This window comes from Stomoxys calcitrans, chromosome 5, assembly GCF_963082655.1.
Source record: "Stomoxys calcitrans chromosome 5, idStoCalc2.1, whole genome shotgun sequence".
Classification (NCBI taxonomy): Eukaryota; Metazoa; Arthropoda; class Insecta; order Diptera; family Muscidae; genus Stomoxys; species Stomoxys calcitrans.
In genome coordinates this window covers 106770369-106795546 of record NC_081556.1, presented here as the reverse complement: position 1 = coordinate 106795546, position 25178 = coordinate 106770369, and the positions used below count along the sequence as shown (strand labels likewise).

The window sequence follows — 25178 nt, the reverse complement described above, 5'->3', positions numbered from 1 at the left end:
GTACCTTCTCGATTTCCCTTGTACGAACCGGTATATATTGTAGTAACAGTTGGCATTAAAATCCGCTGCGTTGTGTCTTTTTATATCCTGCACCACAACTGTGGAACGGGGTATTATAACTTTGTGCATTTGTTTGTAACGCTAATAAGACGATGAGCTAGGACTATTATTAAGTATACCGATCGGCTTACAATCACTTCCTGATTCGATCTAGCTATGTCCGTCTGTCTGTCTGTCCATGTAATCTTGTAATCAAGGTACAGGTAGCATTTGTCGTTCATTATCATAAAATTTTGCATATACCATATCTTTGGCCCAAGGCTGAACGCTATTGATTTTGGAAAAATCGGTTCAGATTTAGATATAGCCCCCATATATATTTTTCATCCGATGAAAACCATTATGGCTGTAACAGCCACAGTTTTGATCCGATCTTTACAAAATGTTGCGTGAAGTGTTTATTTGACTTTTCAACTTGTCCGCAAAATTTTATCAAAATCGGTCCAGATTTAGGTATAACTTCCATATATATCTTTCATCCGATGTGAGTTATTATGATTGTAGCAGCCACAGTTTTGATCCGATTTTTACAAAATTTCGCGTTAGGTGGTTGATTTGACGTTTCGACTTGTCCACAAAATATCATCAAAATCGGCCCAGTTTTAGATATAGCTCCCATATATATATGTTTCATCCGATATGGCCTATTATTAGAGATGGGCGATGGGTTAATACCTTTTGGGTATTTACCCGGTAAATTGGATAAATTGGGTAAATACCCGGGTATTTACCCATTTATACCCAAAAGCTGAGTGTATATAGTTTTGCCGATATCTTGGGTATAAAAAAAATTTCCAAAAATTTTTTGATAATTTCGTATTCTTTGTATATAAACCTTACATTCTGATCTCATTAAATCGGAATTTAGTTATATATAGCCGCTATATAGTCCAATCTCCAGATTTAAAGTCTTGAGGTAATAAATTGTTCATTTTTCATCCGATTTCTATGAAATTTGATACTGTGAGTTCTGATCCAAATCGGACTATTTTTGGATAAAGCTGCCCTATAGACCGACCGCCCGATCTCCCGATATAGGGTAGAGATCCCTAGACCCCTACCCATTCCTGTCAAATATGGTTCATATCGAACCATATTTGGATACAGCTGCCATATAGGCCGATCTCCCGATATAGTGTATTGAGCCTATAAAAGGAGCATTTTTCATCCGATTTCGATAAAATTCGGCAAAGCACGTTCTGGAAGACCCCTCCACCTATTTGTTGAATATGGTCTAGATGGGACCATATTTGGGTATAACTGCCATATAGGTCGACCTCCCGATATAGTGTATTGACCCTATAAAAGGAGCATTTTTCATCCGATTTCGATAAAATTTGGCAAGGTACGTTCTGGAAGACCCCTCCACCTATTTGTTGAATATGGTCCAGATGGGACCATTTTTCCTCCGATTTTGATGAAATTTGAAACAGTGAGTTTTGATAGACATCTACACCATTTTGTTAAATATCGTCCAGATCGAAAAATATTAGGATATATGGTTTTTACATGGTATATTAGCTCACAAATGTTGCCAGTGCATTAGGAGGGGATAAACACCGCCGAAAATTTTTTTAATCTTCTCCCCAGGATTCGAATCCATGCGTTCAGCGTCATAGGCGAACATGCTTTGCGCTAAATGGGTTGTTGAACTTGCTAAATGACTATAACTAAGTGACTCTATCTCCACTCTTTTGCTGTCAAGAAGTCATATCGATAGGCCTTTTTAAATGGGGGCTATATCCAAATCTAAACTGATATGGCGCATTGGCAATACCCTACCACTTGAAGTATGTATGCAAAATTTCCAGCGGATATCTTTCTTCGTTCGACCGCGATAGTGAGTTCCACAGACGGACGGATATGGCAACTCGTAAATCGACTCAGAATATCAGATGATCAAGAAGAGTTGCAAACAGAATGACTAGTTGAGTATACCTCCATTCTATGGCGTACAGAAATATCTCCAAAACTGGAAGTTTTATAAAATATTTTTCAGAAGCGGAACATCTGGCATTTCGAACATATGTTGACAATGTTTTAAAAAAAATGATGCGATTTTCTTTAAAGATTTCATTGTTTAAAGTTCTCGCCTGTAGTTATAATTCAATGGACATAAAATACACACAGCTTCATTTGTACCATATCATCATGTATTGGGTACATGAAAACATTTCGGTTGCTACCATGGGGAAGAGTTAATGAACTTGACAATTGAACGAAAGCAATTTTGTGATAGCAGTCGTAAAAATAACTTCAATTGTTTGCTGAATGCTTTGTAATGTAAGTATTACCTACATACAGACAGACATATGTATGATATAAAATCTCCATTCTCACGTAAAGGCATATATGAATCTCTTATTTGGAGGAACAAATATATACTACATACACCATACGAGGAGTATTAAAGATTTGTTAACCAATTGAATCTTTAAATTGGTTTTTTCTTAATGTAGCAAAAATATACGGATTTAAAGTGAGAATTTATAAATAAACATCAACATTTGTCAATGGAATGAAAAAAAAAACTAAAGTTCAAAACCGATTTGGACCGTACTTGACATGGTTTAGATCTCATAACCGAAATGAATGTTTGAGAATTAAAAATGGGGAAACCAGTTTATGTGGTAGTCTCTAGATTCTAAAGATATATATTGGGTTGCCCAAAAAGTAATTGCGGATTTTTTAAAAGAAAGTAAATGCATTTTTAATAAATCTTAGAATGAACTTTAATCAAATATACTTTTTTTCTAAAGCAAGCTAAAAGTAACAGCTGATAACTGACAGAAGAAAGAATGCAATTACAGAGTCACAAGCTGTGAAAAAATTTGTCAACGCCGACTATATGAAAAATCCGCAATTACTTTTTGGGCACTTTATAGCGCCAGGCATATCCTTCTGCAAAAACAAAGAAGGAAATCAGGTAACACCACCTAATCAGGTCCACGTCGCAGTGACCCGAGAGAAAAACAACAATGCCACCGGAGGCGATGAGTTGTCAGCTGAACTTTTTAAGACTGGAGGTGACTAATTGATAAGGCGCAGGCATCAGCTCGCCTGCGCGATCTATCTAGAAGAACGAATTCCCGATGATTGGAGTAGACCCCCAATTAAGTCCCTGACTCCATGGTGAAGCCATCAGTAGAGGTGGATTTCTCATCTTCCTCAAACACTGCATTCGCCCTCCATTCATTTCTCCCGGGAAAACTAATACTTAATATCTTTATCCCAATCGGTATTTGTGCCAGATAGTGGGAGATCCCCTCAGAATATTATGCCTCGTACACAAGAAAGAGGACAAGCAGAATGTATCAATTAAAGAGGCCATTGAGCTCGTTTCGCAAGAGAAACAAACAAAAAAATTGTAAAATTTAATTAGCTTCGCTCTAACAGGCAAAAGACTTGAAGATGAAAAAATTCGGCAGAGCCCGCCCGGGATTCGAACTTGTGCATATGGAGCAACAATACAACTTCCAACAGATGCACAGAATCATATGCATACCACGGGAGTAGTGTAATTTGTGTAGACAAAAAATCTTCCATTACACAAAAACACATGCATTGGGAAAAGCACAGCTAATAGACAGGGTTGTCGAGAGTGGTTAATGTGGTATTTATATCATAGAGGCCTTCACACCTAATATGGCTGATGAGTAATTGTAACGAAATTACGAAACTCGTCCCATAGTGGTTGGTGTGTGCTGCGATCTCTGGCTTTCCTTTTCCATTTGCAAAGAAAATCTCCGATCATTGATCTCGTCTCGGAAGAGAAACAAACAAGAGAGGAATACGTCTCTTCCCCATCACATATATGACACTCTCGTACTGTGTGAACGAATAAAATCCAAAATCAATGAGATAATATGGATAACGGCCATATTGGCCGATTTGTCAGCTTCTCTCTCTCTCTCTTTTTGAAAGGTTATTCTTAATTCACCGATGTAAATTTTCGAAACATCGATGCACGTGTCCTCTATTTTTGTCTCATAATCTATTCAGTAATATGTTTTGTGTTCCACATAGTTATGTATGACGTTACGATATTATCAGCAAAAGTAAATATTGTTAGACTACACTTTTTTTAAAAAATCAAAGATTATATACATACATATAATATATTAAAAAATTTTTTTAATTGCATGTTCCGTAAAGATTAAAAAGAGACTGAACATCAAAGTTTATGTAAGCTTGATCGCTATTGCATTCTAAGTCTGATTTAAGGGATAACTGCCACTCCGTGTGTCGATATCAAACTAACTTTTGAGGACAAAACTTCTTGAGATATGCCAAGAGCAACTCCGAATCATGAGGGGGCTAATAGGGCTTTTTTGGGTTCTGAGCCATTGGAAGTGGCAAGAAATAAGGCAACTGACAAGCTAGTCAGTAGTTGATCGCTGATTAAGCTGTTCCCCGGGGCATGGGAAATTCCAAATGGGAATGTACGTACTACCAAAAGTGCTTTGAGTCCTCAGGCCTCGAGATACATAAAATTTCAAGTTCAAAAAATCAAGTGCCTGGGTGTACGCTCCACCCAAAAAACACCATCCCGTTGAAACTGGCATATATACCGATCGATACCTCAAAAATTACCCCCAAAAGCTTTCTAAATGAGCATATATACCGATAGGTACAATATGGGAGACAGTTGTTGGAAGTCATAACAGAACACTACATTCAAAATTTCAGCCAAATGGGACAAAAATTGCAATATGATCCATTTGCAATTCCCAACGACCTACAGCAATATTAACCATCTGTGCAAAATTTCAAGCGGCTAGCTTTACGCGTTCGATCTCTATCGTGATTTCGACAGACGGACGGACATGGCTAGGTCGACTCAGAATGTCGAGACGATCAAGAATATATATACTTTATGGGATCTTAGACGAATACTTCGAGGTGTTTCAAACGGAAAGACTAGATTAGTATACCCCCATCCCCATATGGTGGTGGGTATAAACATTAAATCCAAAGATTTTGAATTTAATGTTTAAAGTAGGTAGAAAGTTTGTTGCTTTTTGTTCTTGTTTGCTTCCATCGCTTTTTTCCGCACAGAGTGAACTCTTGCTTGCCGAAGCGAGCAACGTTTGGAGAGTTTATGTGGATAGTAAGTAGTCGGTTGATTAATGGGATTATGGGCTCCCAGATTTTTATTCCCACCAAGGCCAATAGTAGACCCATGTGTTGTCCCATTTTGGCACATTCGTGCCAAATATAGTTCAGATCGTTCTATATTAGAATATAGCTGCCATATATATACCGTTCACTTCCATTAAGGAACAGGGGCAAACTTCTCACATGTCAATAAGTGTTGTCCGATTCAAGTTTAAGTTCAATGATAGGTTAGGATAGGTTGAAAAGAGGCTGCAGATATTAATCCGCCCCATGCCACTATGGCCATACACCTAAGCCAGTAATTGGCTTGTTGTGCGCCCTAAATACAAAATAAAAGTAACCACGAAAAAGAAAATCTATGTAAGGAATTTCGGAGTGGCATGGAAATTCTTAATTGTTTTCCATGCCACTCCGCTAAGTTGGTTCATGTCTGGTGTAGTGTCCTAACCTAAGTGGATCTGTTAGACGCGAAAGCCGGGCAATGACAAAGGAAATGCTCCAACGTCTCATCATCTTCCCCGCATGCCCTTCACATGCAATCGTTGCCGCACCGATTTTACATAAGTGAGCTGTTAGTCCTGTGAGCTGTTATGTGTCCTGTCATGATACCAATAGCTATACTGACCTCCTTCTTACTTCCTTTAAATAATAATCCTTTTTCTTACGATCTGGATCCCCCCATAGGATTTTCGTCGTCCTACCGACCGTTTCGCTGTTCCACAGGTTGCATGCGCATGCGCATTCGCATTTCAGCGTCTTAGATGTCCGCCGCTAACCTCTGCTCCACGGTGGCTTCCCTCACTCTTGGTCCATAAAAACATTTATTACCCGATTTTGATGAAATTTGTCACGGTAAGATGTGTAAGGCCCTTCGCCGCCGGTGTGGAGTATGGTTCAGATTAGCCCATATTTGTATATAGCTGCTATATATATCGATCTCTTGATTAAGGTCTTAGGTAACCCATAAATTGAGTATTTATAAGCCGATTTTGCTAAAGTATAGTATGGTGAGTTGTATTAGACCCCTTAACATTCAGTGCGGGGGTCGTGGGTGCGACTCCCACCAGAGGCCTTGGTCTCTGAGTTTATAAAGGTCTGCCACTCTTACCTAATCAAACCTAAACTACACATCCTTCCCAAATACATAAATCCTTCCCAAATATCGGATCATATTTGGATATAACTGCCATATACACCGATCTCTCCATTTAGGGTCTTCCACCAATAAATGGCTCATTTATTACCCGATTTAGCTGAATTTTGGAACAGTGAGCTGTATTAGATCCTCAAAATTCGTACTGGGGTTGGCCTAGATCAGACCATATAGCTGCTACGGATTTATAAATCGAGCATTTTCACCGGACTTTGCCGAAATGTGGTAATTCAAAGTTCGGGCAGGCCGAAATTATGCTTTTTTGATTGTTTAACTTTTCCTTTTTTTCTTTTCAGTTTTGTCTTTTGTCTTAAAAAACAATTTTTAAAACAAATTCAAGTTTCTAGCAAATTCTATGGAAAAAATTTTAGTAAATTTGAATTAAAGGAAAAAAAAGAAAAATTTGTCCATACAAATAAAATTTATTAATTTTTTTATAAAAGTGAAATGTTTGCTTAATATCCCATAAAATCCAAAATATTTGTTTTCAACTATATTATCGTTCTTATTCGGTAGATTGCACCATGTTTCCATGCATCACATACGAAGTTCCTTATTTATGTAGATGACTACTAATCCACATACGACAAATAATATGACCATTAAGGTATTACAGCAACAGAATTCTATATCGTACCTCTCACATGCAGTTGCCCAATCCGTAGGAAATGCCTATGTCGCAAAAAATTAAAAGCAAACAATTTTCACAATGTCAACTCTAAGGGCCAATAAAATGGAATGCGTTTCATCAGATTGTATAAAATCGAAGAATTTCGCTGTAGTAAAATAAGCAAACATATGTGCACACTTATACTGTTACAAATCAACTTGTGCCTCTACTATATGCATGTAAATGTATCCATATGTACTCTCCCATGTATACTAAAATAATTCCGAAACAGATTCCTTTGGAGAATTTAAGGCATTTGCTGTAAGATATTTATGGCAATTCATAGTGGCAATATAAACAAATATATGACCATGGAATTCTCGGGAGATGTTTTCCCCCACACTCGCAACCTCACACCTATAATTGCCCAACAAATGTATACCCTACGTCACCAATGTAGTAGAGAGTATTTGTGCATTGAACTGCAATATTTAGAATAAGAGGAGGAAGAGTCGTCATACGATCGATTCAGAATCACTTGCTAAACGGGAAAGAAAGAGTTAAACCTAATTTTTCATGGAAATTTTGTCTTTACAGAAAATTTCATGGAAATTTTGTCTTAAGAGAAAATTTCATGGAAATTTTGTCTTTAGAGAAAATTTCATGGAAATTTTGTCTTTAGAGAAAATTTCATGGAAATTTTGTCTTTAGAGAAAATTTCATGGAAATTTTGTCTTTAGAGAAAATTTCATGGAAATTTTGTCTTTAGAGAAAATTTCATGGAAATTTTGACTTTAGAGAAAATTTCATGGAAATTTTGTCTTTAGAGAAAATTTCATGGAAATTTTGTCTTTAGAGAAAATTTCATGAAAATTTTGTCTTCAGAGAAAATTTCATGGAAATTTTGTCTTTAGAGAAAATTCCATGGAAATTTTGTCTTTAGAGAAAATTCCATGGAAATTTTGTCTTTTGAGAAAATTTCATGGAAATTTTGTCTTTAGAGAAAATTTCATGGAAATTTTGTCTTTAGAGAAAATTTCATGGAAATTTTGTCTTTAGAGAAAATTTCATGGAAATTTTGTCTTTAGAGAAAATTTCATGGAAATTTTGTCTTTAGAGAAAATTTCATGGAAATTTTGTCTTTAGAGAAAATTTCATGGAAATTTTGTCTTTAGAGAAAATGGAAATTTTGTCTTTAGAGAAAATTTCATGGAAATTTTGTCTTTAGAGAAAATTTCATGGAAATTTTGTCTTTAGAAAAAATTTCATGGAAACTTTGTCTTAAGAGAAAATTTCATGGAAATTTTGTCTATAGAGAAAATTTCATGAAAATTTTGTCTTGAGAGAAAATTTCATGGAAATTTTGTCTTTAGAGAAAATTTCATGGAAATTTTGTCTTAAGAGAAAATTTCATGGAAATTTTGTCTTTAGAGAAAATTTCATGGAAATTTTGTCTTTAGAGAAAATTTCATGGAAATTTTTTCTTTAAAGAAAATTTCATGGAAATTTTTTCTTTAGAGAAAATTTCATGGAAATTTTGTCTTTAGAGAAAATTTCATGGAAATTTTTTCTTTAGAGAAAATTTCATGGAAATTTTTTCTTTAGAGAAAATTTCATGGAAATTTTGTCTTTATAGAAAATTTCATGGAAAATTTTGTCTTTAGAGAAAATTTCATGGAAATTTTGTCTTTAGATAAAGTTTCATGGAAATTTTTGTCTTTAGAGAAAATTTCATGGAAATTTTGTCTTTAGAGAAAATTTCATGGAAATTTTGTCTTTAGAGAAAATTTTATGGAAATTTTGTCTTTAGAGAAAATTTCATGGAAATTTTGTCTTTAGAGAAAATTTCATGGAAATTTTGCCTTAAGAGAAAATTTCATGGAAATTTTGTCAATAGAAAATTTCATAGAAATTTTGTCTTTAGAGAAAATTTCATGGAAATTTTGTCTTCAGAAAAAATTTCATGGAAATTTTGTCTTTAGAGAAAATTTCGTGGAAATTTTGTCTTTAGAGAAAATTTCATGGAAATTTTGTCTTTAGAGAAAATTTCATGGAAATTTTGTCTTTAGAGAAAATTTCATGGAAATTTTGACTTTAGAGAAAATTTCATGGAAATTTTGTCTTTAGAGAAAATTTCATGGAAATTTTGTCTTTAGAGAAAATTTCATGGAAATTTTGTCTTTAGAGAAAATTTCATGGAAATTTTGTCTTTAGAGAAAATTTCATGGAAATTTTGTCTTTAGAGAAAATTTCATGGAAATTTTGTCTTTAGAGAAAATTTCATGGAAATTTTGTCTTTAGAGAAAATTTCATGGAAATTTTGTCTTTAGAGAAAATTTCATGGAAATTTTGTCTTTAGAGAAAATTTCATGGAAATTTTGTCTTTAGAGAAAATTTCATGGAAATTTTGTCTTTAGAGAAAATTTCATGGAAATTTTGTCTTTAGAGAAAATTTCATGGAAATTTTGTCTTTAGAGAAAATTTCATGGAAATTTTGTCTTTAGAGAAAATTTCATGGAAATTTTGTCTTTAGAGAAAATTTCATGGAAATTTTGTCTTTAGAGAAAATTTCATGGAAATTTTGTCTTTAGAGAAAATTTCATGGAAATTTTGTCTTAGAGAAAATTTCATGGGAATTTTGTCTTTAGAGAAAATTTCATGGAAATTTTGTCTTTAGAGAAAATTTCATGGAAATTTTGTCTTTAGAGAAAATTTCATGGAAATTTTGTCTTTAGAGAAAATTTCATGGAAATTTTGTCTTTAGAGAAAATTTCATGGAAATTTTGTCTTTAGAGAAAATTTCATGGAAATTTTGTCTTTAGAGAAAATTTCATGGAAATTTTGTCTTTAGAGAAAATTTCATGGAAATTTTGTCTTTAGAGAAAATTTCATGGAAATTTTGTCTTTAGAGAAAATTTCATGGAAATTTTGTCTTTAGAGAAAATTTCATGGAAATTTTGTCTTTAGAGAAAATTTCATGGAAATTTTGTCTTTAGAGAAAATTTCATGGAAATTTTGTCTTTAGAGAAAATTTCATGGAAATTTTGTCTTTAGAGAAAATTTCATGGAAATTTTGCCTTTAGAGAAAATTTCATGGGGTACGCTCGCAAGTTCACCCAGATCACTGAAGAAACGGCTCCCCAAAAAGGAGAGCCTACGCCTCATAGTCCTCATCCTCATCGAGGCAACTCCTTCAGAAATCATTGTGCGGCCGCCATGCGGCCTATGGCACAGTGTCCAACCATGACTGCTGTCAAGTTACTCATCGACCTCTAATCGAACGCCAGCAACCTCGTCCTCCTCTGGTCGATGACTGGCCATAGCGCCTTTGCAGTCCGGCAACCATCCACCGAGACCCACCTCGCCACCGACGCCGCCCTGGCCATCCCATCTACTGTGTTCAGTAGCTCGACAAATGGCACGTAGGCAAGACAGATTACTGGTCCGCCCGGCGCAAATGAACCCCTCCTGGCACACTCGTCCGCCCTCTCATTCCCTGGAATCCCCTCATGCCCAGGAACCCATGTCAGCGTCACATCGTGCGGCCGGAGCCTATTCAGGGATTCCAAACAATCCGCTACGGATCTCGATCGTCCTTGAGCGCCGCCATACTGTCCACATAAATTCTAAGTTTCGAGGGCGGTAAGTCCCTTACCAGAATTTCTCTTGCGGCCACTGTAATGGCACAGACCTCTGCCTGAAAGACCGTGCACTCGTCCAGCAGTCTCAGAGATATACTGAAATTGAGTGCTTCAGAGTTAGATAACATTTTATGGAAATTTTGTTTTTAGGAATAATTTATGGAAATGTTGTCTTTAAAGAAATTTTCATGGAAATGTTTTCTTTAGAGAAAAATTTTTATTTATAAAAAACTAGGTGTACCCAGCTCGCTCTACTGTGCCTTAATTAGCACCACGCGAAAAGTAAGTTTCTTGCTTACTACCATATGTATCTTCCCAGAACAATTTGTCTATCTACTACCAAGTTCCTTTTATTTAACCCCATATGGCCATAATTGCCAAATATTCATATTTTGGGAAGTGTTTTGAGAGTTGAGCAACCTCCTATTCCTCGAACCTCATTTTTAATACCGCATTGGTAATCTACTCCCGATTACCCTTTATTTGAGTCCCATATTACCATGATCGTCTCATATGACCACTTGAGACGGTTTTGGTTTGGGGCGGCGCTTTGGTAATTGTACCTCCTCCTATCCCTTAAACCTCATTTTTAATACCATATTCGTAATCTACTCCCGAATACCTTTTATTTGAGTCCCATATTACCATGATCGTCTAATATGCTCACTTGGGACGGTTTTGGTTTTGGGGGCGGCCCCTTGGTATTTGCACCCAATTTTTAATATTTGATAATCATATTCATAGTCTACTCTCAGATACCTTTCATTGGGGTCCTATATTGTCTTGATCGGTCCATTTTTTATTTTTGGTGCTCTTCGGGCGGCGCCCTAGATATTTCGATCCAACTTTTGATATCATATTCGTATTCTACTCCCGAAAACCTTTCATTTGAATTTCATATTGTCCCGATCGGTTTTTTATTTCTGGCGATACTTTTGGGGCGGTTTAGGACTTAGGACGGTTCCTTGGGTACTTGGATCCAATTTCAAATATCAATGTGATATTTGAGTTTTAGGCGCTACTTTTGGGGCGGTTTTGGACCTTTCACTTGAGTTCCATACTGTCCCCATTGGTCCACTTTGATTTTTGATGGTATTTTTGGGGTGGTTTTAATTTTTAAAACCATATCTATATTAAACTCCCAAATACCTTTCATTTGAGTCCCATATTGTCCCAATCGGTAAATATGTCCTACTGGGGGGTTTTGGGGAGTAGGGAAGCCCCTCAGACATCAAGGAATAAATTTTTATGTCAGATTTGTACTCTGCTTTTAAATACCTTTCATTTGATGCCCATATTGTCCAAATCGGAAAAAGTGTACTGTTGGGGGGTGTTTTTGGGGTGAGAGCCCCTTCGCACTAAGGGTGGCATTTTTATGCCAAGTTCGCACTCTACTCTTAAATACCTTTCATTTGCCACCCATATTGTTCCAATTGCTTAACATGTCCCTTTGGGAGGTTTTGGGATAGGGCGTCGCCCCTGGTTATTTGACCCCAAAATTTTATACCAATTTCGAGTTTTTGGGGTACCATTATACCAATTTTTTGTTTTTGGGATACCATAAGGTAGCATACAAAATTTCGCTTAAATTGATGCACCCTTCGGATACCAAAAAATGTAGCACCCTATTTTCACCGGGGGCTTAAACTCTACCATTTGTGAAAATTTCATAGAAATAGGTTCAGCCGTTTTTGAGTCTATACGGAACAGACAAACAAACTATCAAACAAAGAGCTATAATTTCACTTTTATATAATAGAAAAAGAAGATTCTTATTAAACTTTTAAATACCTTTCATTTGAAATCCATATTGTTCCAATTGGTAAATATGCCTTGCTGTGGGGTCTTGGGGGTGGGGAAGCTCCTCAGATACCAAGGAATTATTTTTATGTCAGATTTGTTGTGTACTTTTTTATACACCTTTCATTTGATGTCCATATTGTCCAAAGCGGTAAGTGGGTGGTTTTTTTGGGGGTGGGGGACACTCCCGACACTTAGTGTGACATTTTTATGCCAATTTCATACTCTACTCTTAAATACCTTTTATTGGATACCCATATTCGGTAAACATGTCCGTTCGGTTGGGGTTTGGGATGGGGCGTCCCCCCTGGTTATTTGAACCCAAAATTTTATAACAATTTCGTGTTTTTTGGATACCTTAGGGTAGCATACAATATTTCGCTCAAATCCACCCGTCTCCGAGGTCTGGCGTTTTTGAAAATGTTGGTAAGGGGGAGGGTCCGCCCCCCTTCGGATACCAAAAAATGTACTACGGTATTTGCACCGGGGTCTCAAACTCTACCATCAGTGAAAATTTCAAAATTTTGGGATGGGGCGTCCCCATGGTTATTTGGCCCCAAAATGTTATACCAATTTCGTTTTTTATACCCACCACCGAAGAATGGGGGTATATTAATTTTGTCACATCGAAATATCCATTTCCGACCCTATAAAGTATATATTTTCTTGATCAGCGTAAAAATCTAAGACGATCTAGACATGTCCGTCCGTTTGTCCGTCTGTCTGTTCAAATCACGCTACAGTCTTCAAAAATAGAGATATTGAGCTGAAACTTTGCATAGATTTTTTTTTCCATAAGCAGGTTAAGTTCGAAGATGTGCTATATCTTGATATAGCCCCCATAAAGACCGATCCGCCGATTTAGGGTCTTAGGCCCATAAAAGCTACATCAAATTTGGGACAGTGAGTTGTGTAAGGTCCTTCGACATCCTTCGTCAATTTGGCTCAGATCGGTCCAGATTTGGATATAGCTGCCATATAGACCGATCCCTCGATTAAGGGTCTTAGGCCCATAAAAGCCACATTTATTATCCGATTTCGCTGAAATTTGGGAGAGTGAGTTGTGTTAGACCCTCCGACATTATTCGTCAATTTGGATCAGATTGGTGCAGATTTGAATATAGCTGCCATATAGGCCGATCCTCCGATTTATGGTCTTAGGCCCATAAAAGGCACAATGATTGTCCGATGTCGCCGAAATTTGGGACAGTGAGTTAAGTTAAACCCCTCGACATACTTCTGCATTATGACACAGATCGGTCCAGATTTGGATATAGCTGCCATATAGACCGATCTCTCGGTTTTAGGTTTTGGGGCCATAAAAAGCGCATTTATTGTCCGATGTCGCCGCAATTTGGGACAGTGAGTTATGTTAGGCCCTTCGACATCCTTCTTAAATTTCACTCAGATCGGTCCAGATTTGGATATAACTGCCATATAGAACGATCTCTTGTTTTAATGCTTTGGCCCCATAAAAGACGCATTTATTGTCCGATGTCGCCGAAATTTGGGACAGAGAGTTAAGTTAAGCCCCTCCAAATATTTCTGCAATTTGGTCTAGATCGATCAAGATTTGCATATAGCTGCCATATAGACCGATATCTCGATTTAAAGTCTTGTCCTCAAAAAAGACGCATTTATAATCTGATTTAACTGAAATTTGACACATTGACTTATGTTAGGCTTTTCGACATCCATTTTGTAAATGGTTCAGATTGGTTTGTTTTTAGATATAGCTACTAAAAAGATCAATATTTTGTTATACATAATTGAACAATGACTTGTACTTATAAGTATTTGGTCCAAATCGGATCATATTTCGATATACATTGCTATGGGACATAAGGTATACGATTTTCACCGGATTTTGATTAAAGGTGGTTTACATATATACCCGAGGTGGTGTGTATCCAAAGTTCGGCCCGGCCGAACTTAACGCCTTTTTTACTTGTTTTTTTTTTTTTTTTTGAGGTACAATAAGGTGGCATACAAAATTTCGCTAAAATCAGTGCACCCATCTCCGATATCTGGCGTTTTTGAAAATGTCGATAAGGGGGAGGGTCCGCCCCCTTCGGATACCAACAATTGTAGAACCCTTAATGAAAGATATTTCATTAAAATTTTTTTCAGAGACACTTTTATTAATGGCTACCATGATAAGCGTATGGTGCAATACAGTTGACTCTGCCTAACATGTGTGTTTTCGCTATTGTTTCAGTCATATGATTTCAATTTGGATACACCCAATGCAGTCGACGCTGTTGTAAGCAGCAACGCTCAATCACCTTCATAAATCTTATCAACTTAAACTCTACTTGATCTACTCTGTTGTTCGTTCTGTGGGCTATGCAACAATTCAGTTTTCCACACTGTCGGTTTTACACTACGCTGACAACAACAATTCATAATTCTCTTCTACATAAATATACGTTGGAGAAAATCACAATATAGGTAGATGTGGGCCTGTGGATTCTAGAATACATACCACGATGATGATGATGATGATGACGACGACTACATATCAACTTTTGCTTTGCTGTTGTAACCCACATCCTCTGCATCACATCATTCAAATGATATTATGTTGCTTGCCGTGCTGCTCGCATCCGCCCAATGGTAAAGCGCTCAATGTTGTCACACTCTTGTCAGCGGTGGCTGATTCCATGGTTGTTGGTTGGACTGGCACTGTCATCCATGTTGTCGTTTGTCTTTAGTTTTTATTAGGTTTGCCCTCGAAAATGTAAAAAAATGTAAATGTAACCAAACGAAACAAACGAACAACAGCATGTTGCCCGGCCTTATGGCTTTGTTTTGAGTCCAATGGACGACGACATTCAAAAACCATTCTTTCTTTGGTTTTTTGTTTTTGTTTTGATTTTCAAATATCTTTTTTGAAATGTATTCATGGGATACTAAGTTCATGTTGTTTTCTTTTTCCCCCTTTTTTTTCTTCCCATTGCAGATAGTCCCCAAATCGATGTGTATGAATTTCTAACAGAGGCCGAACTGCAACATTATTACACTGCTGCCAAGTGAGTATCAATATCAAAAACTAATAACAACAACAACAACACCAACATGAACAAAACGAACAAAATAAAAAACAAAACAGAATCGATGGTCACTGAGAACGGAATTTGAAAACCATAATAACAAAGGCGGGCAGACGAGGGAATGGATATACCTATGGTCGTAGCCAGTATCGTATTGTGGGTGGGGTATAATTTTCAATAATTTCTCCAAAGACCAAATTTTTGTCTGATGTTTTATCTACAAACAAAATTTCAATAACATTATCTCTTAAAGAAAAAATTTTAATAAAATTTTCCCTTAGAGACGAAATTTCAATGAAATTCGCTCTTAAATGCAACATTTTTCTAAGCATTAAATTGTAATAAAAATTGTTTTTTAGAAAAACAAAATCTCGGAGCAACAGCGAGAGCAAATGCACAGAATCAATAGTATACCATGGGAGTAGTGTAATTGCGTAGACAAAAAATCAGGCTTTGCACTCGTAGTAGCTAGTGGCTGTCTATTGTCGAGCGTGGTAAATGTGGCATGCATATCATTGAGGCGTTTTCATTATAAATTCGGTATAAGTACAACATATCAACGTACGGCCCTTGAAACCTTCGCACCTAATATGGCCGATGAGTAATTCCAACCAAATTTCAAAGCGCATCCCATAATGGTTGGTGTGTTGCGATCTGTGGCTTTCCTCTTCTATTTGCAAAGATAATCTCCGGACATTGAGCTCGTCTCAAAAGAGAAACAAACAGAAATTGTAAAATTTAAAGATCTTCACCCTAACAGATAAAAAATTTGAATCCGGCCGGGACTCGAACCTGTACACACGAAGTGACAGCGAGAGCCGTGCCGTTGTCTAGTGTTCAAAGCCACCAATACAACTTCCAACAGATGCACAGAATCATGTTTATACCAAAGGAATAGTGTAATTGTGTAGACAAAAAATCTGCCTTAACACAAAAACACATGCACTGGGAAAAGTACAGCTTATAGACAAGGTTGTCGAGCGTGGTTAATGTGTTATTTATTTATATCATAGAGGCGTTTTCGCAATAAATTCGTTATAAGTACGACATGCCAACGTACGGCCCTTGAAGCTTTCATACTTAATATTGCCTATGAGTAATTCTAACCAAATTTCGAAGCACATCCCATAATGGTTGATGTGTGTTGCGTTCTCTGACTTTCCTTTTCCATTTGCAAAGAAAATCTCGGATCATTGAGCTCGTCTCGGTAAGTGAAACAAACAAAAATTGTAAAATTGTAAAAAAACTTTTTGAACTTTTCTCTAAAGGCTCAATTTTTACGAAATATTCACGCAAGACACCATTTTTGTCTGAATTGGCTGAAGTTATGCATGTAGTGTTTTGTTATGACTTCCAACAACTGTGCCAAGTACGGTCCGAATTGGTTTACAACCTGATATAGCTCCCATACAAACCGATCTCCGAATTTGACTTTTTAAGCCCTTACAAGCCGCAATTTTTATCGGATTTGCCTGAAGTTTTGCATGTAGTCTTTTATTAAGACTTTTAATTTATATACAAAGTACGGTCTAAATTGTTATATAACCTCATATAGCTCCCATATAAACCAATCTCCAGATCAACTTATATACAACTTATATTCAACTTATATACAAAGTATGCTCCAAATTGGTATAGAACCTGATATAGCTCCCATGTAAACCAATCTCCAGATTTGACTTCTTGAGCCCTTACAAGCCGAAATTTTTGTCCGATTTGACTGAAGTATTGCATATAGTGTTTTGTTATGATTTCTAACAACTGTGCCAAGTACGGTCCGAATCGGTCTATAACCTGATATAGCTCCAATATAAAAACTTTTCTGGGGAATGCTTAGCCACACGCCAAAAGGCCTTTCTTCGCTTATGATCGGCATAGACCAGGAGAATATGATTCCTGGAAGCAGCGTGCCATTTCTATTTACACCTGCATCTCGTATGAGCTTCTCCAGCATGATATTAAAGAGATCAAATGAAACCTCTCCCGGTCTGAAACCTCGTTTTGCATTGAACGTTTCGGAGAGATTCTTTCCTATTCTTGTTGAGGAACGTCTATCAGCAAGTGTCATCCTACAGAGCTTTCATAATTTTGCGGGAGTACCAAACTCAGATAAGGCTTGAAATACCTTTGAACGTATAGGGCTATCGAAAGCTTGTAGTCAACAAAGAGATGGTAAGAGTTGACCTGTGTTTCTTGGGTCTTTTCCAGGATTGAGCTCAATATTCATATGTGGTCTATGGTGAATTTAACAGGTCTAAAGCCGCATTGATAGAACAAGGATTTAGTTCTGTTGTATCCTCATTGCTGCCATTATCAGATACCAGCAGCTGGGGAAAGTTTTCTTTGGACTAATAGAAAAAAGACCTTAACAAGTCATGCATCATATTGTTAACAAGCGTGCATGATTTTGTGAGCACGCGATATTGTTTCACGTTATGACCGTTATGAACATTATCCCTACAAAATGTCAATGTTCACTAAACTTTAAGTTTAAGTGATTATTAAAGCATTGTATGTAACATTTAATGGGATGAATGGACCACACGTTCAATACTCAGCAGCACACAACAATTTTTTGCAATATTTTACAAACGGTACACTGGACGTTGTCAGAATGTGAACGGGTGTGGACCTTTCTTCCACAAAGACTGTTGTTGTTGGTTTATTAACATTTGTGGTCGATCTGATAACATCTGTATGTTGATTCACTTTTATAAACGAATGTGGTCAATTTGTCAGTACCGCGCTTGATTTTTTTCACACAACAATTTTTTGCAATAATTTAAAAACGGTACATTGGACGTTGTCAGAATGTGAACGGGTGTGGACCTTTCATCCACAAAGACTGTTGTTGTTGGTTTATTAACATTTGTGGTTGATCTGATAACATCTGTGTGTTGATTCACTTTTATGAACGAAGGTGGTGAATTTGTCAGTACCGCGCTTGATTTTTTTATCGGGTGTGGATATCCTTAACACACTTTTTGTATCTGTTGCCACATTTTTTGACTTTTTGACTCTACAGCAGGATGTCCCTGTATCAGGAGCCTTTCTGGCTCCTGTCACACTCTCATCTTTTCATTTCTTCAGGCACATGCTCTCTAATATTATAGTCGGATTCATATTCTACTTCCAAATACCTTTCATTTGAGACCCATATTGAACCGGTCAACCTTCATGTTCGTTTTGCTTTTGCGTTTTTTTTTTTTGGCTAATTGGATTAAAGCCGTCCACCAAATTTGGTCCCGAATTTAGAAATCAATTTTTGTTTTTTGCTACTCTCGAAGACCTTTTAATTGAATCCCATATTTCCCCGATGGGACTACATCTCGGTTTGGTGGGTTTTTGGGAGAGGGGGTTTCTTAGGGGAACGTTGGCCCCCTGATACTTGCTGCCAAATGTTGATATAATATTCATATTCCATTCTCAAATACCTTTTATTTGATTACCATATTTTTCCTATTGATTCACTTTTCCATGTGGGGGATTTTTTTTTTGAGGGAGAAGCGGCTCTCCTGCATGTGGCGCCAAATTTTAATGTTTGATTCTAGTACCATTCATTTGAGTTCCATATTTTTCCGATCGGCGCACAAGTCCGTTTGGGAGTGGTTTTCGGAGCATAGTTGTTATACCCTCCACCATGGGATGGAGGTATACCAATTTCGTCATTCCGTTTTTAACGCCTCAAAATATTCGTCTAAGACCCCATAAAGCGTATATATTCTTGATCGTCATGATATTTTAAGTCGATCTAGGACCTTCGAAGGAGTAAACTAGCCGCTTGAAATTTTGCACAAATACTTTCTATTTACGTAGGTCGGTAGGGAATGTAAATAGGCCAAATCAGTTCATGTTTAGATATAGCTTCCATATAAACCGATCTCCGAATTATATTTCTTGAGTCTTTACAGGCGAACGTTTTATCAGATTTGACCGAAATGTTGCCAAAAATGGTTTGCATTAGTCTAAAACCTGACGTAGCTCCCATATAAACCAATCTCCCGATTATACTTCTTGAAAGGCTATTGGGCGCAAGTGCGATCCATTGCGGAGGGTAAATAAGATTCGGCCACTTCGAACTTAGCACGCTTTTACTTGTTTTTAGATAAATGGTCTCCACTTAGATTAGATTCACTTTCCGCAATGAACAATTAGATTTTCATATCAGTTGTACACTATACCAGACATCATCGGCTAGGACCTCAGGCCAAAATGAATGTATGTTAATATTCCAAACACTGTCAATATGCTTCATTCATCTATTAAAATGATTCAGAATTTCTCTCTTAACAGAACGCATCTGGTGAACCTTGAATGAGTTTCAATTAATTACTTTTTTCAACTTCTGTTCAGGACAGATATCCACTTCTCATTCCTCTTCTACGCCCATAAAGAAATTCATTTGCTTGTTCTCTCGTTTGTTGCTGTTTGGTTCACATTAGTCACCCACACAATTTACGCATTCCAAGCAAGTCGTGCATCCGCCCAACGTCAACGTCATGTCCAAAACTGAGAATACAAAACAATCAAAGTCGTCGGTCTGACACATGGTACATACAATCATACAATGCAACTGAAAAGGCAAACTGAGCCCTGTTGAATACTCTCAACAACTCTCATCGTAAGATGTCGGCAAATCTGAATGTCCTTATCACCTTTTGTGTGTGTGTGTGTGTGTGTGTGTGTGTGTGTGTGTGTGTGTGTGTGTGTGTGTGTGTGTGTTAGCATTCAATGAAAATGTCATGGCACAAGACATTAAAGGGATGTCGTTTTTAAGTCTCTGTTCAAGGCGTTAAAAGATTTTTGAAGCAATACTCTGCTTGCGCCCAATGACAGGAGAAAACCCCTTTGTGTATGACATAAAATCGAAATCTAACGAACTTCTAAACACTTTAAGCCATTTCAATGCTAACACTTTGAATGACACAGCGTTAAAAATGCCAAAACGCAGGAACTTTTTTTTGCACCATTGGCCCAGCAGGAGAAGCGGGTATAAACATTTTTGTTTTTGCAACAAGTAAAAGAAAATAGCCCAGGCACATTGGTCCAAGTAGCAGAAATAATACAAAATAATGTTGCTTCTCTAAATATCAAATAGAGAAAATAATAAAAATAAGTATTCATCACACTACATATATGTATTATACTACAATTTAAGATAAAAATCCCGAATATCAAGTAAAAAACCTCAAATGAACTTTTTCCACAAGTTGCACAAGTTGGAAAATTACTTACTTACTTTAACTGGGTATTACAGAAAATTTATTCCTCTAGCCGAACATAGAATAGAAGCGTCAGCGCCTTGATCTTCTGCGCTTCTTCTCCAATTTCTGACACCCAGTTTCGAGATGTCGCTCTCCACTATGTCACTTCATAGGTGTTTTGGTCTTCCCCTTTTTGGGTTTTTTTTTAAGGTCGCCTCTAACAGACTTTTTTGCTGGAGCTTCTGCGTCCATTCTGACATAAACTAGCCAACGCAACCATTGTATTTCGATGAGTTCAACTGTTGTGTCGTAGTCATAGGTTAGGTTAGGTAAGAGTGACAGTCCTTTACAGACTCACTTGGACAATTTTTAAGTCCATTGCGATACCACAGTAGCGACACACCAAGGCCTCTGGTGGGAATCGAACCCACGACCCCCGCTCTGGCTATTCGAGCACTTTACCAACTCGGCTACCAGGGCGCCAAGGAAAAGGATTTTTCTTTTAAACACTCCAAGTACTGCCTCATCTGTTTTCGCAAGGACCCATCCTTCGGAGCCATACAATTGCACGGATAGTATCAGTGTCTTGTATAGTGTAATTTTCGTATGTCGAGAGGTGGCTTTGCTCCTCATCTGCTTGCTTAATCCATAGTAACATTTGTTAGCCAAAATTATCCTTCGTTTTATTTAAAAACTGGTATATTCCTTGGGATATCTCTGTGGCCTGGCACCCAGAAAAGCTGGATCCTGAACTGATCAGCTATCTCGTTGAGAGATCTGCGACAGTCAGGGCCAGTTTTTGAATTCAGAAATACGTTCTCGGGGGATGTAAAGGCTGCCTGGCTGCCTGAAAAGATATTCATGGTAATCGTCGTTATGACATTAAATTACAATAATTCCTTAATTGCAAGGATCTCCGCTTGATACACACTGCAGTGGACGGGTAACCTTTTCGATATGACCTGTTCTAGATCTTTAGAGTAAAACTCAAAGCCCACCTGGTCGGCTAGCTTGGAACCATCCGTATAGAAGTCTATGTTACTTCTATTTCCTCACAGTTTCTGCAAAAGTTTTTGCTGGCAACCTTCAGTCTGTCAGCATGTTTTCCGATTATACAGTGACCTGTCACGACGGACACAATGACTGAAACGTCTGTTCTAGCCAATGAAAGCAAAGAGGTAGTAGACCTCTTCAAGTCCAGATCAGGCCACATAGTTTCGAAATGCTCACAGCCCCCTCTTTGTGACCATCTATCATTCGTTGTCCTTCGGGCCTGGTCCTGAAAACTTAGCTTACATGTCGCTAGAGGCATACCCACAGATTCCAGTATCGCTGGGATGTGTAGGGTAGTTTCTAGTTTCGAAAGCTCGTCCGCTTTACAATTCCCTGGGACATCTCTGTGGGCCGGCACCCAGAACAGGTGAATTTTAAACTGTTCAGCCAACTCGTGGAGAGATCTGCGACAGCGGGGCAGTGACTAATGATGAATAATGAACAGTAGGTGAACTTTTAAAGCGCCGTCCACTAGACCACAACACCATATAGCATTATAGTTCTGACAAATGGAATATATACCCAGTGGTATATATTATTCAAGGGCACGGGGAATGGAAGACACAGAGCCTGTATTCTTGCAAAGAGTAGTCTAAATGTTTTTATTCCTCCGTCGCTGAGCACTGAAGATTCAATAGTAGTCACCCTTGAAATAAATAAGTCTCATAACTGGCTGGCTTCCCCATTTATGGCACACGATTCAGAGATGCCGCCTTCAAACCTTAAGTTGCTGGTTGAAGCCGATACTGCAGGGAGGAAGAGCCTCATTGTAGGAAGTGATGCTAAAGCACGTCACCGGATGTGAGGAGTTGGGATGTCAACGAAAGGAGTGAGCTGCTTATCGAATATACAGGGTGGCTGATGAATATTGCTACAATGATGAATATTGCTACATTTTTTTTTCGGTGTATGGAATACATTTTTCTTTTATTCATGTTAAATTAAATTATTAAATTAATTATTAAATTATTATTAATTAAATTAATTAATTAATTAATTAAATTAATTATTAAATTATTATTATTAAATAGAAAAAAAGTTATTACATTTTTTTTTGGTAGCGGCTTTCATCAGCCACCCTGTATTATAAACTGCAATCTGGTGATTTGTAATAAAGGGGATAAACCGACCTTTATTACCAGGAATAGGCAGGAGGTACTAGATATTACTTTTGTATCGGAAGATATAAGCGCAAGAATATGCGACTGGCATATGTTGGATGACCACAACTTCTCTGATCACCGTTTTATTAGTTTCAGCCGTGGAGAAAATACTGCAGAACTGATCCCTGGGATATATTTCGGCGCAAATTCTGCTCGTCTATCTCTTATAGACCAGAAAAGGAAGGGGCAACCGCGCAGTATAAAGCCACAATAGTCAAGCGGATCACGAAGGCCTTGAATGACTCTCATGTGTCAGCATGTCCCAGTGTGAAGTCAAGGGACAAACAGCGACCTCCATGGTGGACCCCAGAGCTGATTGGTCTAAGGAAGGACTCCAGGAAACTCTACAACAGGGCGAAAACAACAAGAGCAACATACGATTACCACATCTAAAGGGTGATTTTTTTGAGGTTAGGATTTTCATGCATTAGTATTTGACAGATCACGTGGGATTTCAGACATGGTGTCAAAGAGAAAGATGCTCAGTATGCTTTGACATTTCATCATGAATAGACTTACTAACGAGCAACGCTTGCAAATCATTGAATTTTATTACCAAAATCAGTGTTCGGTTCGAAATGTGTTCATTCACCGTAACGTTGCGTCCAACAGCATCTTTGAAAAAATACGGTCCAATGATTCCACCAGCGTACAAACCACACCAAACAGTGCATTTTTCGGGATGCATGGGCAGTTCTTGAACGGCTTCTGGTTGCTCTTCACTCCAAATGCGGCAATTTTGCTTATTTACGTAGCCATTCAACCAGAAATGAGCCTCATCGCTGAACAAAATTTGTCAAAATTTGAACACATTTCGAACCGAACACTGATTTTGGTAATAAAATTCAATGATTTGCAAGCGTTGCTCGTTAGTAAGTCTATTCATGATGAAATGTCAAAGCATACTGAGCATCTTTCTCTTTGACACCATGTCTGAAATCCCACGTGATCTGTCAAATACTAATGCATGAAAATCCTAACCTCAAAAAAATCACCCTTTATAAGGCTGAGCCAACAAAATGTAAGAGCGAGCTGAGAAGGGCTTAGAACAAATCCAGGGTGGAATTCTGCAGCTCCGTGGAGGATACATCTGAGGCCTCTGGGCTTAGGAAGATTCTGTCCTCGAGACCTATTACGGTGCAGGTATTTCGAAGTCAGAGAATGTATGGTCAATGTCAAGTGAGTAAACAATGGAACCACTCGTAGATAAACTTTTCCCGGGAAATTCTTTAACAACATGGCGCCAGAAGAGGTTGTCATTGATATGCATTCGTCGGAGGTTATTTGGGAAATTGTGTCTAAGCGTAAAAATTCTTTGGGCGGTAAGAAGTTTCGACTCCTTTAGGTAAGGTTAGGTTAGGGTGCTGATATTAGTCCGCCCCATGCCACTATAGACAGACACCTAAGCCAGTAATCGGCTTGTTGTGCGCTCTAAAAACTAGAAAATCACCTCGAAAAAGAATTTTTCATGTTAGGAGTTCCGTGCTACTTACAAAATCCTTAATTGTTTTCCATACCACTCCTCTAAGTTGGTTCATGTCTGCTATTGTGTCCTCACCTAGATACCGGGGTCTGTTAGCCGCGAAAGCCGGCCAATGACATAGGAAATGTTCCAACGTCTCATCATCGTCCCCACATGCTATCACTTGTCGCACCGATTTTGCCAAAAGCCATACTGACCTCCTTCTTGCTTCCTTTCAGTAATAGCCTCGTCCTCTCACGATTCGGATCACCCCATACGATTTTCACCGTCCTACCGGCTGCTTCGCTGTTCCACAGTGTAACATGCGCGTTTATCGCCAACGCCCTTAAATCGGGCTACGTCGACCCTAAAGGCTTCGGGTTCACCAAGTTTATTGACGGCAGTTCTCTGACCTTCGCTGCCAAATCGTCTGCCCTTTTATTCCCCCCAACTCCGTAATGGCCCGGCACCCAAACGATGCGGATTGTGCCATTCTCAGAATATGCTTTAATGTCCTTCTTACACTGCAAGACTGTTCGTGAGCTTACCGTCCTGGTTCTTATTGCCCTTATGACCATTTTACTTTCTGTAAAGATATTCACACTTCCTCGCGGTAGTACCACACAACCTCACGCATTCCGTGATCGCCCGGACGTGGCAATTGCGGTTAGAGGAAAGTTTCCCAGTACTCTAAGATACATACTTCAGGAAGCTGTACGTGCAAAATCGAAGTTGGCTACATTTACAGAAAGCGCAAAAACTTGGGTGTTTTGCTGGACTGGAAATTGAACTTCAAATCCAACATTTTGGAAGGGGCAAGAAAGGCAACTCTTGCCCTATACACCTGCAAAGGAGCCATTG

General features: G+C 37.9%; 1 protein-coding gene across 2 annotated transcripts in view; it reads left to right on the top strand.

Annotated features, from left to right (window-relative positions):
* LOC106081036 (activated Cdc42 kinase-like) overlaps positions 1-25178 on the top strand; it is an 88984-nt gene that overhangs the window by 15663 nt on the left and 48143 nt on the right. Inside the window, exons 1-2 of one of the 2 annotated variants that reach the window (XM_013242720.2) lie at positions 14922-14998; positions 15345-15414. In XM_013242720.2, coding sequence (XP_013098174.2) covers positions 14956-14998; positions 15345-15414 — 113 coding nt within the window. In that variant the 5' untranslated portion in view covers positions 14922-14955. Of the gene's footprint in view, positions 1-14921; positions 14999-15344; positions 15415-25178 lie in introns of those variants that run through there. The other variant, XM_013242722.2, reaches the window with a different exon arrangement.